This window comes from Pleurodeles waltl, chromosome 3_1 (assembly GCF_031143425.1).
Source record: "Pleurodeles waltl isolate 20211129_DDA chromosome 3_1, aPleWal1.hap1.20221129, whole genome shotgun sequence".
NCBI classification, from domain to species: domain Eukaryota; kingdom Metazoa; phylum Chordata; class Amphibia; order Caudata; family Salamandridae; genus Pleurodeles; species Pleurodeles waltl.
In genome coordinates, this window is record NC_090440.1 from 351,770,150 (window position 1) to 351,788,192 (window position 18,043).

At 47.2% G+C, this 18,043-nt stretch overlaps 1 protein-coding gene across 2 annotated transcripts in view; it reads right to left on the bottom strand.

The window, feature by feature from the left end:
* SECISBP2L (SECIS binding protein 2 like) overlaps positions 1-18,043 on the bottom strand; it is a 435,435-nt gene that overhangs the window by 322,169 nt on the left and 95,223 nt on the right. For both annotated transcript variants that reach the window (XM_069222506.1, XM_069222505.1), the window contains exons 6-7: positions 16,496-16,517; positions 15,528-15,643 (exon numbers count right to left, since the gene is read on the bottom strand). In XM_069222506.1, coding sequence (XP_069078607.1) covers positions 15,528-15,643; positions 16,496-16,517 — 138 coding nt within the window. The remainder of the gene's footprint in view (positions 1-15,527; positions 15,644-16,495; positions 16,518-18,043) is intronic.

Below are 18,043 nucleotides of genomic sequence, written 5' to 3' on the forward strand. Positions count from 1 at the left end.
GCAAATGAAAGGTGAAAATCCAAAACTGTTGAGGTGGTCCATCTCCCTACAGGGAATGGACTTTATAGTGGAACACAGACCTGGGACTGCCCATGCCAATGCAGATGGCCTTTCCAGGTTCTTCCACTTAGAAAATGAAGACTCTCTTGGGAAAGGTTAGTCTCATCCTCTTTCGTTTGGGGGGAGGGGGGGGGGGTTGTGTAAGGAAATGCCTCCTTGGCATGGTTACCCCCTGACTTTTTGCCTTTGCTGATGCTATGTTTGGAATTGAAAGTGTGCTGAGGCCTGCTAACCAGGCCCCAGCACCAGTGTTCTTTCCCTAACCTGTACTTTTGTATCCACAATTGGCACACCCTGGCACCCAGATAAGTCCCTTGTAACTGGTACCCCTGGTACCAAGGGCCCTGATGCCAGGGAAGGTCTCTAAGGGCTGCAGCATGTCTTATGCCACCCTGGGGACCCCTCACTCAGCACAGACACACTGCTTGCCAGCTAGTGTGGGCTGGTGAGAACAAAATGAGTAAGTCGACATGGCACTCCCCTCAGGGTGCAATGCCAGCCTCTCACTGCCTATGCAAGGATAGATAAGTCACCCCTCTAGCAGGCCTTACAGCTAGGTGAGGGCACCAGTGCATGAGCACTGTGCCCCTACAGTGTCTAAGCCAAACCTTAGACATTGTAAGTGCAGGGTAGCCATAAGAGTATATGGTCTGGGAGTCTGTCAAACACGAACTCCACAGCACCATAATGGCTACACTGAAAACTGGGAAGTTTGGTATCAAACTTCTCAGCACAATAAATGCACACTGATGCCAGTGTACATTTTATTGTGAAACACACCCCAGAGGGCACCTTAGAGGTGCCCCCTGAAATTGTATCCAACTACCTGTGAAGGCTGACTGGTCCCAGCAGCCTGCCACCCCGAGACATGTTGCTGGCCACATGGGGAGAGTGCCTTTGTCACTCTGTGGCCAGTAACAAAGCCTGCACTGGGTGGAGATGCTATCACCTCCCCCAGGCAGGAGCTGTAACACCTGGCGGTGAGCCTCAAAGGCTCACCCCCTTTGTTCCAGCACCGCAGGACACTCCAGCTAGTGGAGTTGCCCGCCCCCTCCGGCCACGGCCCCCACTTTTGGCGGCAAGGCTGGAGGAAATAATGAGAATAACAAGGAGGAGTCATTGGCCAGTCAGGACAGCCCCTAAGGTGTCCTGAGCTGAAGTGACTAACTTTTAGAAATCCTCCATCTTGCAGATGGAGGATTCCCCCAATAGGGATAGGAATGTGACCCCCTCCCCATGGGAGGAGGCACAAAGAGGGTGTACCCACCCTCAGGGCTAGTAGCCATTGGCTACTAACCCCCCAGACCTAAACACGCCCTTAAATTTAGTATTTAAGGGCTCCCCTGAACCTAAGAATTTAGATTCCTGCAACTTACAGAAGAAGAGGACTGCTGAGCTGAAAAACCCCTGCAGAAGAAGAAAGAAGACACCAACTGCTTTGGCCCCAGTCCTACCGGCCTGTCTCCTGCCTTCAGAAGAAAACTGCTCCAGCGACGCTTTCCCCAGGACCAGCGACCTCTGAATCCTCAGAGGACTGCCCTGCTTCCAAAAGACCAAGAAACTCCCGAGAACAGCGGCCCTGTTCAACAAAGACTGCAACTTTGTTTCCAGAGGAGCAGATTTAAAGACCCCTGCAATCCCCGCAAGAAGCGTGAGACTTGCAACACTGCACCCGGCGACCCCGACTCGACTGGTGAAGAAACAACGCTACAGGGAGGCGACTCCAAGACTGTGAGTAGCCAAAGTTGTCCCCCCTGAGCCCCCACAGCGACGCCTGCAGAGGGAATCCCGAGGCTCCCCCTGACCGCGACTGCCTGACTCTGAAATCCCGACGCCTGGAAAAGACCCTGCACCCGCAGCCCCCAGGACCTGAAGGATGGAACTCAAGTACAGGAGTGACCCCCAGGAGGCCCTCTCCCTTGCCCAGGTGGTGGCTACCCCGAGGAGCCACCCCCTTGCCTGCCTGCACCGCTGAAGAGACCCCTTGGTCTCTCATGGAAAACTATTGGAAACCCGACGCGTGTTTGCACACTGCACCCGGCCGCCCCCGCGCTGCTGAGGGTGTACTTTTTGTGCTGACTTGTGTCCCCCCCGGTGCCCTACAAAACCCCCCCCTGGTCTGCCCTCCGAAGACACGGGTACTTACCTGCTGGCAGACTGGAACCGGGGCACCCCCTTCTCCATTGAAGCCTATGTGTTTTGGGCACCTCTTTGACCTCTGCACCTGACCGGCCCTGAGCTGCTGGTGTGGTAACTTTGGGGTTGCTCTGAACCCCCAACGGTGGGCTACCTTGGACCCAAATCTGAACCCCGTAGGTGGTTTACTTACCTGCAAGAACTAACATTACTTTACCTCCCCCAGGAACTGTGAAAATTGCACTGTGTCCACTTTTAAAATAGCTATATGGGATTTATGTAAAAAGTATATATGCTATTGTGATTATTCAAAGTTCCTAAAGTACTTACCTGCAATACCTTTCAAATGAGATATTACATGTAGAATTTGAACCTGTGGTTCTTAAAATAAACTAAGAAAATATATTTTTCTATACAAAAACCTATTGGCCTGGAATTGTCTTTGAGTGTGTATTCCTCATTTATTGCCTGTGTGTATGTACAACAAATGCTTAACACTACTCCTTTGATAAGCCTACTGCTCGACCGCACTACCACAAAACAGAGCATTAGTATTATCTCTTTTTGCCACTATCTTACCTCTAAGGGGAACCCTTGGACTCTGTGCATGTTATTTCTTACTTTGAAATAACACATACAGAGCCAACTTCCTACAGAAACACTTGTAGGATCTACACAAATTACCCCTTGCTGAATTCAGAATTTTGTCTACTGTTCAGAAATGTTTAGCTTTCTGGGATCCAGCATCGATTTCACACCCATTTCTGTCACTAAGTGGAAGGAAGCTGGAAAGCACAAAAAATAGTAAAAATGGGTATGTCACAGTAAAATGCCAAAATTGTGTTGAAAAATGGGGTTTTCTGATTCAAGTCTGCCTGTTCCTGAAAGCTGGGAAGATGGTGAATTTAGCATCGCAAACCCTTTGTTGATGCCATTTTCAGGGGGGAAAAAAACCCACAAGCCTTCTTCTGCAGCCTTTCCCCATTTTTTTTTTGTTTCGTTTTTTTAAATTTCGCTGTACTTTGGCTAATTTCTTGGTCTCCTTCAGGGGAACCCACAAAATCTGGGTATCTCAAAGGGGAAAAAAGGACACAAATTTGGCGTGGGTAGCTTATGTGGACAAAAAGTTAACAGGGCCTAAGTGCGAACTGCCCCAAATATCCAAAAAAAGGCTTGGCACCTGAGGGGGAAAGGCCTGTTAGTGAAGGGGTTAAGGACAAAGAGTTAACCCTTGAAATCATAAAGGTATTCCAATCTAATCATTACGGCTGAATTGCACAGTGCAAAACAGGAGAATCATCCTGGTGGTGAATTTCTTGCTTTCCAAATCGTGTGATCAAAAATAGAGACCATTGTCGGTGCTGGGCCACTGCTGCTTATTGTTGTGTGTGTGCTTGCGGTAGAGGTGGGGGAGTTGCTGAAAGTCTGAGGGGCTTGCTCGAGAGGCGAAGGAAAGGGAGAGACATATGGAAACAGGTTTGCATCCTTGGGCTCAACAGCACCCTTTGAATTACAGCAAATCTGGATGTGCCTGGAGAAACAAAAAAAAAAAAAAAAAAAAAAAAGTACAACGTATTCCATCTGCCTGTTGTGAAGTGCTCCTATGTCTATCCACGTCAGGGTTTGCACTATGTAAAGCTGTACAAATTAAATCTGTAATCTGCTTGTCACCTCTGCACTAATCTTATGCCCCATGGATTAAGGACAAAGTGTTAACCTCTGATGTCAGAAAGATACACATCTAATTGTAATTGGTAAAATGCAGAATGTGAAAGTGGAAAATCTGGGGACAATCCCGGCTTTCATGCTTGACCAAATGATGTGGTCATAGGAAAATACTTTATTTCACTGAGCGAATCGTCTTTTTGTTCATTTTCACTTTGAGAGCACCTTCAAAAAACATCAGTTCAGGATGTGTCCAACACAAAAATCTCTTGCCTTTGACTTATTAGCCTATGTTACTCCATCAGTCATTATCTAGGCCACATTAAGGGGTAACATATCACTAGAGCCAAGGGTGGAAGTGGGTGGAGTAAATAAAGGATGTGAATGGAGCCAGGAAAGTGGGTGGTGGCCTCCTACAAAACCATTTGGGCACCTGCACTTCTACTGTTACAAATTAAGCACTAAGCAAGATTAAATACTGCTTTTTGGAAACCCTTCACGGTCGTAGTCCTCCGACTGGTGGACTAGCGAACATACCGCGCCACTGCCCCCTTCAACTCGGCTACAAAAATTAGGGATAGTTAGCTATACATAACTCTGGACAATTCATTTACCTCTTGCAAGACAGTAGATCAAGTTCTTTTTTCCTCAAGAATAGACTAAGGCGATTTGCTGTACCCAAGGCCTCCCAAGCAGGCTCTGAATTGGCTGTAAATAGTACAAAATGCAGAGGCCACACTCATCGGTATTCACAAAAAGTCTTTAGTTAAGCAGCATCTTAAAATACTTAATTGGACTGTGATTTCCAAGAGAATATTGTATGAAGCCTGCATATAACACAAAGCAATTCACTGCATTGGTTATTTTTTTATCTTGCACACATTTTTGTCAACTGTACAGTTACCAGTAATCTCTGATCTGTCAGCCAACATATATTTATAATTCTTAAAATCACAAGGTGCAGACTAGGATGTCAGTCCTCTTATACTGCAGTCAAACGGTGGTACTCAATGCCTCCTAATCTGTGAATTTAAACAATCATATTTCAGGAATAATCTTAAAAAAAGAGTGTTGTTTAAACTCGAGCTATGACTTCCACCCTACTCTGAAAGAATTCTATCTTCAGCACCGGGATGCCACTGGGTAGCTGTGAACTTTTAAAATGACTAATTCAGTTATTCACAGGTACTATAGGGCCCACAAGTTGCCATTCACACTCCAAAACATAGGTATGTACAAAGCGACTGTAGGAGGTTGGCTCTGTATGTACTATTTCAAAGTAAGAAATAGTGTGCACAGAATCCAAGGGTTTCCCTTAGAGGTAAGATAGTGGCAAAAAGAGATAATTCTAATGCTCTATTTTGTGGTAGTGTGGTCGAGCAGTAGGCTTATCGGAGGGTAGTGTTAAGCATTTGTTGTACACACACAGGCAATAAATATGGAACACACACTCAAAGACAATTCCAGGCCAATAGGTTTTTATATAGAAAAATATTTTTTCTTGGTTTATTTTAAGAACCGCAGGTTCAAGATTTACAAGTAATACTTCAAATGAAAGGTATTTCACTCAGGTATTCTAAGGACTTTGAATAATCACAATAGCAAGTATAGTTTTGAAACAAATGGCAATAAGCTATTTTAAAAGTGGACACAATGCAAAAATCAACAGTTCCTGGGGGAGGTAAGTAAATGTTAAGTTCACAGGTAAGTAAAACACTTACAGGGTTCAAAGTTGGGTCCATGGTATCCCACCGTTGGGGGTTACAAAGCAACCCCAAAGTTATCACACCAGCAGCTCAGGGCTGGTCAGGTGCAGAGGACAAAGAGGTGCCCAAAAGAACAAGTTACTTACCTTCGGTAACGCTTTTTCTGGTGGATACACTAGCTACCTGTGGATTCCTCACCTTATGAATTCATCCTTGCGTCAGCATCCGACGGAAAGTCTTCTTCCTAGCTGTCCACGTCGACGAGGACGTCATAATGGCACAGCTCCACGTGACTCCGTCTGACGTCAACGTGCCAATAAGAGGTCCTCGTCAGCGTACTGACGTCAGTTTCACCACATTTTATTTCGTGCCTTTGAGGCGAACAGGTGAGAACTGACCCATCAAAAACCATGAAAATATATAATATATATATATATATATACAGGGAGTGCAGAATTATTAGGCAAATGAGTATTTTGACCACATCATCCTCTTTATGCATGTTGTCTTACTCCAAGCTGTATAGGCTCGAAAGCCTACTACCAATTAAGCATATTAGGTGATGTGCATCTCTGTAATGAGAAGGGGTGTGGTCTAATGACATCAACACCCTATATCATGTGTGCATAATTATTAGGCAACTTCCTTTCCTTTGGCAAAATGGGTCAAAAGAAGGACTTGACAGGCTCAGAAAAGTCAAAAATAGTGAGATATCTTGCAGAGGGATGCAGCACTCTTAAAATTGCAAAGCTTCTGAAGCGTGATCATCGAACAATCAAGCGTTTCATTCAAAATAGTCAACAGGGTCGCAAGAAGCGTGTGGAAAAACCAAGGCGCAAATTAACTGCCCATGAACTGAGAAAAGTCAAGCGTGCAGCTGCCACGATGCCACTTGCCACCAGTTTGGCCATATTTCAGAGCTGCAACATCACTGGAGTGCCCAAAAGCACAAGGTGTGCAATACTCAGAGACATGGCTAAGGTAAGAAAGGCTGAAAGACGACCACCACTGAACAAGACACACAAGCTGAAACGTCAAGACTGGGCCAAGAAATATCTCAAGACTGATTTTCCTAAGGTTTTATGGACTGATGAAATGAGAGTGAGTCTTGATGGGCCAGATGGATGGGCCCGTGGCTGGATTGGTAAAGGGCAGAGAGCTCCAGTCCGACTCAGACGCCAGCAAGGTGGAGGTGGAGTACTGGTTTGGGCTGGTATCATCAAAGATGAGCTTCTAAGGCCTTTTCGGGTTGAGGATGGAGTCAAGCTCAACTCCCAGTCCTACTGCCAGTTCCTGGAAGACACCTTCTTCAAGCAGTGGTACAGGAAGAAGTCTGCATCCTTCAAGAAAAACATGATTTTCATGCAGGACAATGCTCCATCACACGCGTCCAAGTACTCCACAGCATGGCTGGCAAGAAAGGGTATAAAAGAAGGAAATCTAATGACATGGCCTCCTTGTTCACCTGATCTGAACCCCATTGAGAACCTGTGGTCCATCATCAAATGTGAGATTTACAAGGAGGGAAAACAGTACACCTCTCTGAACAGTGTCTGGGAGGCTGTGGTTGCTGCTGCACGCAATGTTGATGGTGAACAGATCAAAACACTGACAGAATCCATGGATGGCAGGCTTTTGAGTGTCCTTGCAAAGAAAGGTGGCTATATTGGTCACTGATTTGTTTTTGTTTTGTTTTTGAATGTCAGAAATGTATATTTGTGAATGTTGAGATGTTATATTGGTTTCACTAGTAATAATAAATAATTGAAATGGGTATATATTTTTTTTTGTTAAGTTGCCTAATAATTATGCACAGTAATAGTCACCTGCACACACAGATATCCCCCTAACATAGCTAAAACTAAAAACAAACTAAAAACTACTTCCAAAAATGTCAGCTTTGATATTAATGAGTTTTTTGGGTTCATTGAGAACATGGTTGTTGTTCAATAATAAAATTAATCCTCAAAAATACAACTTGCCTAATAATTCTGCACTCCCTGTATACACAAACACAAAAATCTTGCCCATTGAACTCGTATATTTACATAATTACCTTAAATACATGTATATACAAATATATATAGAAACATTACTCTAAATACTGCAAGATAAGCGTGAAATCAGGCAGGCAACGGGGAGGCGGGAGGGACCGTGAGGAATCCACAGGTAGCTAGTGTATCCACCAGAAAAAGTGTTACCGAAGGTAAGTAACTTGTTCTTCTGATGGATACAACTACCTGTGGATGCCTCACCTTATGAATACAGTCCCAAGCAGTACTGCACTCGGTGGTGGGTGCCCACCTGATTACACCAAGAAATCTTGCAATACCGAACGAGCAAAATGACCGTCCCTCCTCACTTCAGAGTCTAAACAATGTTTTACGAAGGTAAGGAGGGACGCCCAAGTTGCCGCTTTACATATATCTATTAACGGAACTCCTCTTGCTAGGGCCGAGGATTCAGACTTAGCCCTAGTAGAATGGGCCCTGATACCTTCAGGAGGGACTTTTTTCGCCAGAGAGTAACAAATCTTAATACACAAGATGACCCACCTGGAGAGTGTTCGTTTCTGGACCGCTCTGCCCTTTCGCTGTCCAACATACCCAATAAACAGTTGATCATCTAGGCGAAAGTCTTTAGTCCTCTCCAGGTAGAAACTCAGGGCCCTCTTAGGGTCCAACCTATGGAGCCTCTCATCATCTTTAGAAGGGTGAGGAGGAGGGTAGAACGCAGGTAGGGTAATAGACTGCCCTATATGAAAAGGAGTGACAACTTTCGGCAGAAAAGCAGCCCTGGTTTTTAGTACCACTTTGTCAGGGAAAAACATGGTAAATGGGGGCTTAACGGAAAGTGCTTAAAGCTCTCCAACTCTCCTAGCAGATGTGATTGCAATTAAGAAAACAGTCTTCAAGACCAAATATCTCAAAGGACATGAATGCATGGGCTCGAAAGGCGAACCCATCAAGAACGTCAATACAAGATTCAAGTCCCACTGAGGCATGTGAAAGGATGTAGGAGGAAACTTATTCACCAAACCTTTAAGAAACCGATTTACAATTGAGACTTAAATAAAGATGGCTGGTCCGGAAGGCAAAGAAACGCCGACAGAGCTGCCAAATATCCCTTAACTGTAGCTATCGCACAGCCTTTCTTTGCCAAACTAAGAGCAAACAAAAGAAAATCTGAAAGGTGGGCCTTCATGGGATCTTTTTGGTTCTCTCCACAACTAAGCACAAATTTTGCCCACCTACCGGCATAAATAGATTTAGTGGAGTGTCGCCTGGACGAGAGAATAACATCCACTACATCCGGTGGGAGAGAAAACAAACTCAGGTTGCCCGTTCAACCTGCCCCTGCGACTGTGAGAGGAGGTCTGCCCTGAGCGGGAGACGGAGCGGAGGACACAGAGAGTTGAAGCAGATCTGTATACCATACCCTTCTCGGCCAGTCCGGAGCCACTAAGATGACTTGGGCCCGGTCTTGACGAATCTTCCTCAGAACTCGAGGAATCAAGGGTGTGTGGGTAAACGCGTAAAGCATCTGGCCGCTCCAGGACATCTGAAACGCATCCCCCAATGCTCCTTGCAACGGATACTGGAGGCTGCAGAACAACGGGCAATGCGTGTTTGCTTGAGTGGCGAATAAATCCACCTGAGGAGTACCCCACATCCTGAGGATGTGGAGGACTAGATCTGGATGGAGATGCCACTCGTGATCTTTTGAGAAGTGACGACAGACCGTCCGCACGTACATTCAGAACTCCGGCCAAATGATTCGCTATTAAGCAAATATGATGGTCCTGAGCCCAGGACCAGAGCCGCAGAGCTTCTCTGCAGAGAAGGTACGACCCTACTCCTCCCTGCTTGTTTATATACCACATTGCGGTAGTGTTGTCCGTCAGGACCTGAACTGACTGATCGCGAAGGGAAGGGAGGAAGGCCTCGAGCGCCAAACGTAAAGCCTGCAATTCCAACAGATTGATATGCAACATCTGTTCCGCTGGAGACCAATGACCCTTGATCTCCAGGTCCCCCAGATGAGCTCCCCACCCTAGAGTGGAAGCATCCGATATCACTGTGGCCACTGGAGGAGGCAGTGAAAACGGTTTTCCTTGGGAAAGGTTGCCGTCCTCTGCCCACCAAAGAAGATCCACTACAGGGTCCTTGGAGATCTTTATTGAATCCCTGAGATCTCCTTTGTGTTGGAACCACTGCCTGCGGAGGCACCACTGAAGAGCCCTCATATGCCAGTGAGCGTGAGTGACCAACAGAATGCAAGAAGCAAACAGACCTAGCAGGCGTAAGACCTTGAGGACTGGAACTGCCGCTCCAACTTGAAACAACGGAATCAGCGCCTGAATGTCCCGAACCCGCTGAGGCGGGGGGTAGGCCCGAAACATTGTGTCCAGTACTGCCCCTATGAACAGGAGGCGTTGAGAGGGCTCCAGGTGAGAATTGGGCACATTTACAGAAACACCCAGATCGAACAACAACTGGATTGTCATTCGCAGATAAGACAACACAAGCTCTGGACACATGGCTTTGATCAACCAATCGTCCAGGTAGGGAAAAACCGCTACTTCCCTCCTTCTGAGATGTGCTGCAACAACTGACATCACCTTCGTGAAAACCCGAGGTGCTGAATTAAGTCCAAAGGGAAGGACAGCAAACTGGTAGTGTTGCGTTCAGACCACAAACCGGAGATACTTCCTGTGCGACTTGATTATCGGAACATGAAAGTACGCGTCCTGCAAGTCGACAGACACCATCCAGTCTCCTTCGTTCAACGCCAATAGCACCTGCGCTAGGGTCAGCATTTTGAATTTTTCCTGCTTGAGGAACAAATTCAAAATCCTCAAGTCTAGGATCGGCCATAATCAACCATCCACTTTGGGAATCAGGAAATATCTTGAATAACACCACTCACCCCTTTCCTGCAACGGCACCAACTCTATTGCACCCTTTGCCAACATGGTAATAACCTCCTGTTGCAACAACAGAAGATGGCCTTCTGAACAAAAGGAGGGACGGGGGGGAAGGGAGGATGGAACTCCTGAAAGGGGAGAGCATAGCCTTTTTGTACAATTCCTAGCACCCACAAGTCTGTTGTAATTGACTTCCATTTCTGCCGAAAAAGACTCAATCTTCCCCCTACAGGAGAAGTAAGGATGATAAAGTTGGGAAAACTAGGGCTGCTTCTGCTGTTGTCCACCAGAGGAGGATGAAGAAGAAGACCTCTAGCTGGACCTCTAGCCCTACCCCAACCCCGCCCTCTAAAGGCACGATAGGGCGGATTGGCAGGTTGCTGGGCGTAAGACTGCGACCTCCGAAAGGCAGAGCCTCAAATGAACCCCCGAAACCTGCGAAAAGGTCTATAAGGCGTGGTAGCAGAGGTCTGTAAGCCCAGGGACTTAGCTGTCGCCCGACAGTCCTTAAACCGTTCAAGGGCAGAGTCCGCCTTGTCCACAAACAACTTTTCCCCATCAAATGGAAGATCCATCAAGGTGGATTGAACATCTGAAGAAAATCCAGAAGTCCTTAACCAGGCATGCCTCCTAGTAGCCACAGATGTTCTCATGGCCCTGGCTATGGAATCCGAGGTATCCAGGCCAGATTGTATAATCTGCTGTGCAGCTGCCTGCGCATCCATAAAAAGGGATCCAAACGATTAATGCATTTCCTGTGGTAGTTCCTTCGCCATTTCTTTAGCGGAGTCCATAAGGGCGTGGACGTATCTGCCCAGCACGCAGGTAGAATTAGTAGCTTTAAGCGCCATGCTGCAAGATGAAAGGATCTTCTTTGAAGACTGCTCCATCCTCTTGGACTCCCTATCAGTTGGGACTCCAGGGAATGTCCCAGGAGCAGCCTTTGCAGAACATGACGCCTGAACTACCAAGCTTTCCGGAGTTGGATGCCGTGACAGAAAAAACGGATCTCCTGGTGCACCTCTAGGTCTCCTCGCCACTGCCCTATTCACAGCGGGAGTTGTCATTGGCTTCTTCCACAAGTCCAAAATAGGCTCAGTCAAAGCCTCATTGAAAGGCAGCAAAGGGTCAGCACTGGACGAAGAGGGATGTAGTACCTCTGTGAGCAAGTTAGTTTTTACCTCCGCCACAGACAAAGGTAAATCCAGGTACTCAGCTGCCTTCCTCACTACTGTATGGAAGGAAGCGGCCTCTTCAGTAAACTCCCCCGGAGACGCAATGTCCCACTCCGGGGAAGTATCCAAACCACTTGCAGTGGCAAGATCCTGGAACTCATCTGAAGGCTCCATCTTGCCTTCCTCCAGCTGTCTATATTCCTCCTCTTCCAAAAGTCTCAATGCCTTTCTCCGAGATCAACGATGTGTCTCGAGGGCCGGCGTCAACAAAGAGTCCATCGACGCCGACAACCTTGAATCCCGAACTGGACCAGGAAGACTCCTAGACTCATCCGGCGCCGGTGCAGACACGGAGTCGAATGATGACCTTCTCAGAGTCGGTTGGCAGGAAGGTGATGGATCCGGTCTGGATGGGGACATCAACGACGTTGGATGGCGCGGAGAAGGAGTCGGTTGACGTGAAGGAGGATCCACCGTCACAAGTGGAGGACTCCTGCCAGGGGAGACCCTCAGCACCGAACCGCCAGTCTCTGTTGGGCAGAAGGGCATGAATGGAGCCGCCCTGTATGGCGCCGGCGAGCCCATATTAAACGCCAATGGCCCCGTGGGACCCGCCGGTGCACCAGCAGGGGCCATGGATTGGAAGACGGCATACATCGCATTAAAAAATGAGGCCGGATCCGTCCCTGGAGCCGGGAAAGCTGGGTACTGTTGTGCAGATGTCTGCTGAACATCAGGCTCCCTTGACGCCGGCGAAAACTGAGGGCTACGATGAACGACCTCAAAAACAGGTGGCGCCGGCGACAACTCCGGACTCTCAGGCTGAGGCGTGACAGTAGGACTCATCTCCCATGTCTTCTGGCGTCGTGATGATCGAGACCTCGACCTCGATCGACTCCACTCCACTCCACTCCACTCCGAACGGCGTCGAGAGTCATGACGGCGCCGAGAGTCATGATGACGCCGCTTCTTATGCCTTTTGGGAGAAGCATGGGAGGAATCCTTTTTATGGCCCTTCTTCTTTGCTTTAGCCAAGAAGGGCTTCGCCTCACGCTCCTTCAGAGCTTTTGGATTCATGCTCTGGCACGAAGAGCATCCTTCCACATCATGCTCCGAACTAAGGCACCAAATACAGTCCGAATGGGGGTCGGTCACTGACATCCGACCCCGCATTCTTTACACGGCTTGAAACCGGACTTTTTTGGAGGCAACATTGTAGCCACCAAAAATCATTACAGTTATCAACTAGCCAGGAAGAAAAACCGTTGGCGTCGAAGGCACGGAAAAAAGGAAAACTGACGTCAGTACGCCGACGAGGACCTCTTATTGGCACCTTGACGTCAGACGGAGTCACGTGGAGCCATGCCATTATGATGTCGACGTGGACAGCTAGGAAGAAGACTTTCAGTCAGATGCTGATGCAAGAACGAATTCATAAGGTGAGGAATCCACAGGTAGTTGTATCCATCAGAACATGTAGGCCTCAATGGAAACAGGGGTGCCCCAGTTCCAGTCTGCCAGCAGGTAAGTACCCGCGTCCTAGGAGGGCAGACTAGGGGTTTTTTATAGGGCACCGGGGGGGACACAAGCAGGCACAGAAAGAACACCTTCAGCGGCACAGGGGCGGCCGGGTGCAGAGTGCAAGCAGGTGTCGGGTTTTGTATTGGAATCAATGGGGAGACCCGGGGGTCTCTTCAACGATGTAGGCAGGCACGGGGTGGCTCCTCGGGGTAACCACCACCTGGGCTAGGCAGAGGGTCACTCCTGCACTGGAGTTCGGTTCCTTCAAGTCCTGGGGGCTGCGGGTGCAGTGTTGGTTCCAGGCGTCGGGTCCCTTGTTACAGGCAGTCACGGTCAGGGGGAGCCTCGGGATTTCCTCTGCAAGCGTCACTGTGGGGACTCAGGGGGGTCATCTCTGGTTACCCACGGGCTCGCAGTCACTGGGGAGTCCTCCCTGAGGTGCTTGTTTTCCGCAGGTCGAGCTGGGGGCGTCGGGTGCAGAGTGGAAAGTCTCACTCTTCCGTCGGGAAACGTGGAGTCTTTAAATTTGCTTCTTTGTTGCAGAAAGTTGCAGATGATTGAACAGAGCTGCTGTTCACAGGAGTTTCTTGGTCCTTTGGGTGCAGGGCAGTCCTCTGAGGCTTCAGAGGTCGCTGGTCCCTGTTGGATGCGTCGCTGTTGCAGTTTTCGTCAAAGTAGGGAGACAGGCCGGTGGGTCTAGGGCCAAATCAGTGTGTCTCCGTCTTCACTGCAGGGTTTCAGGTCAGCAGTCCTTCTTTAGGTTGCAGGAATCTAGTTTCCTAGGTTCTGAGGGCCCCTAAATACTGAATTTAGGGGGGAGTTTAGGTCTGGGAGGACAGTAGCCAATGGCTACTGTCCTTGAGGGTGGCTACACCCTCTTTGTGCCTCCTCCCTGTGGGGAGGGGGCACATCCCTAATCCTATTGGGGGAATCCTCCTTCTACAAGATGGAGGACTTCTAAAAGTAAGAGTCACCTCAGCTCAGGACACCTTAGGGGCTGTCCTGACTGGGGGGTGACTCCTCCTTGTTTTTCGCATTATCTCCTCCAGCCTTGCCACCAAAAGTGGGGGCAGTGGCCGTAGGGGCGGGCATCTCCACTAGCTGGGATGCCCTGTGGCGCAGTAACAAAGGGAGTGAACCTTTGATGCTCACGGCCAGGTGTTACAGTTCCTGCAGGTGGAGGCGAGAAGCACCTCCACCCAGTACAGGCTTTGTTCCTGGGGACACAGAGTGAAAAAGGCACTCTCCCCATGTGGCCAGCAACATGTCTGGTGTGTGGCAGGCTGGCAAAAACTAGTCAGCCTACACTGGTAGTCGGGTATGTTTTCAGGGGGCATCTCTAAGATGCCCTCTGGGTGTATTTTACAATAAATTGCACACTGGCATCAGTGTGCATATATTGTGCTGAGAAGTTTGATACCAAACTTCCCAGTTTTCAGTGTAGCCATTATGGTGCTGTGGAGTTTGTGTTTGACAGACTCCCAGACCATTTGCTCTTATGGCTACCCTGCACTTACAATGTCTAAGGCTTGGCTTAGATACTGTAGGGGCATAGTGCTCATGCACGTATGCCCTCACCTGTGGTATAGTGCACCCTGCCTAAGGGCTGTAAGGCCTGCTAGAGGGGTGACTTACCTATGCCACAGGCAGTGTGAGGTTGGCATTGCACTATGAGGGGAGTGCCATGTTGACTTAGTCATTTTCTCCCCACCAGCACACACAAGCTGTGAAGAGTGTGCATGTGCTGAGTGAGGGGTCCCTAGGGTGGCATAAGACATGCTGCAGCCATTAGAGACCTTCCCTGGCATCAGGGCCATTGGTACCAGAGGTACTAGTTACAAGGGACTTACCTGAGTGCCAGGGTTGTGCCAATTGTGGAGACAAGGGTGCAGTTTAGGGAAAGAACACTGGTGCTGGGGGGTGGTTAGCAGGGTCCCAGCACAGTTTCAAATCATAACTTAGCATCAGCAAAGGCAAAAAGTCAGGGGTAACCATGCCAAGGAGGCATTTCCTTACAGCGACCAAACAGTTTGCGAGTTTTTTTTTTCCCCAGACAGACAAGTTAACCTTCTCTTTATCTTAACCAAACACTCACTTCTTCATGAAGCTCTACAAATTGTATCCCTTCTAAATAACTGTAATCACAAGGTAAAACATTCAAAGTATGCAACAACTCGCTAAGCTAAACCTTCCTTTCTCAACAAAATCATGCTAATGAAAAAATAAAGTCCAACAGAATCTTCTTACCATTAACAACTTTTCTATTTTGGCATTTTATTTTGGTCCAAAATCGAAATGAAAAGTTAAAAAAATATTTGTGTAAAGTACAAAAGTTACCTGCATATTTGACCTTTGCTCAATTTGTCGGCTATCTCTGGTGAAGGATGAATTCTTCTCAGTCCAAGGTTTTTTCTGGGTTGCTTGAGAAGCTACACTAGCCCAGCTTGCACCAGCTAAACCAAAACACAATAGTATCAGGCCATCATATTTTCAGTTTCAGATAAGTTTTTGTAAAGCTTTTGAAAAACACTTATAGTGGTAGGTACTTAGACAAATAGTTAGATTTGTAAAGGCAAGAAACATACTAAACCAGTTCTGAAGAAATATTAAATGCAACCTAAAAGCTTTAGTAGTTGAATGGCCTTTTCACAGCCAACAAAAGTGCGTACAATTCAAGCCAGTACTGTAAAACAAGCACTGGCAACATCAACAAGTCTGGCGTTAGGTCCCAGGCTTTTTGCTTTATTTATGCATCTTTTCTCTTGTCATGGAGTCTGTAAACTTTATTGTTGGGAAAGCTGCCAGGGCAAACCAATAGTATACAAAAAAAATGCTAACAGCACAAATGTATTGTGTGTCTTAAACAACACACTGCCGTAGTAGACAATGGCACTTAATAGAACTATTTTGTTCGGGTAAATGCTCATTATTTAACAGAAGAATGCCATCAATGGCTAAATTGGGCTGTCCCACTGCCCCATGCTGTGTTATGAAGCGGACGGAAGAACACTGTGAATGACACAACCAAGGACTAACTGGTTAAGAGGGCTAGATGGAAGCCCCCATTATGTGTCTATATATAATTGTAGTATAACCAAAATATTTTGGCTATCACCAGACCTAATGAAACAATCTTCCACATACGAGAAAGAATCTTTGCAATTTCTTCCGCCCTTAAGATCTTCGTAGCCCATAATTAGAGTGTTAAACAAGGTATACATAGATTAAACTGTGGCCACTAGGGGGAAAAAAAAGCATAGCTCAGAATTAGGAGTATTTCACATAAGTCAATAAAAGAAACATACCGGCAGCTGATGGCTCCGCTACCTGCAAAGAGAAAACACTATTTTAACAGGAATACATTTAGCATTTTCAGCGTACTAAGAATTTTGGGCAGATAAACAGCAAATATTGAAGGTGCGGAAAACCCCCCAAAAAATAACAAAGTACAATTATATTTTGATTATTTCGTGGCACTTTAAATCCTTTTAGTTAGTAGCTTGACTTAACTGCGGTTTTCGTGCCAAACCCTTGCCTGTAAATAACATGCTTGAAGCAATTCATTAGGACAAGTTTGTACTTGCTTCACTAGTGACGCTCCAAACAGCATAAAGCGTGCTGAGGTTGTCAAGGATATATTTCAGTTTATCAATATGAATAAATTGTTTTCGGGCAATAGGATGTACTCTACATAAGGTTTACACCAACCCTCCAGTAAATTAAGTCTGCAAGGTATCAAAATCACGGATGGTGTCGTCAGCTTAAAACTAGAACTTCATGTTCGACTCAGAACAAAGAGTGCGTCTTTCAATCCGGAGGCAGTGCTGGTCTCCCCATCAGGAACATGGAGCAGAGGTATCCCCCTTACCCTGACAAAACATGCTGCAGAGACCATTAGAATTAATAAACGCCACCAATATATTTTCTATGGAACACTTTGTGGGCGCCACCAATAACAGCAACCACATTTATTATCAGATCGACCTTCCTCCATGCTCTACTTCACCTCACACCTGCTGGCCTTTAAGCTGACTTGGAGAGACACACCCTGACTGCAAGTTTCACACTACTACCTCATTCTTAAGGGATTCTCCCACACGGCTGCCAGCGAAAACATCACACCCGAACAAGAGCTGTGTGTCAACCTCGTCCACTTATTCCAATGACACGACAGCAACCATATACAGAAACTTTGAACCCCAAACCCATACCTACGGACTTTCGGCAGATATGCCACCACCGTAACCGACACAAACCAAACACTGAACACCTAGAACATCTTCTTCACCCAGGACATTATCTCCACCATAAAATCCATCCACTTGGGAGCTCCCACAGACCCGTGCCCGCCCCACATCTTCAACCTTGGAAACCAAAGGAGTGGCCAGGAACTCACCAACCTGCTAAACAATGCTATCACATTTACAGATGGCTGCAAACACCCCCAAATCAGACTACTCCAAAAAAAACTCCGCCGACCACAGCAAAACCAAAATCTACCAGCCAATCTCCCTGCTCGCACTGCCACTGGATTCAAGCTAGCCTGGCTGATAATGAAAATGTCACTTACCCAGTGTACATCTGTTCGTGGCATCAGTCGCTGGAGATTCACATGTTCTGCATAGCTCGCCATCTGGTGTTGGGTCGGAGTGTTACAAGTTGTTTTTCTTCGAAGAAGTCTTTCGAGTCACGGGACCGAGTGACTCCTCCTTCTGTCTCCATTGCGCATGGGTGTCGACTCCATCTTCGATTGTTTTCCCCGCAGAGGGTGAGGTAGGAGTTGTGTTGTAGTAATAGTGCCCATGCAATGGAGTGACTAAGTATGTACCTATTTAAGGTTAAAATAATATATA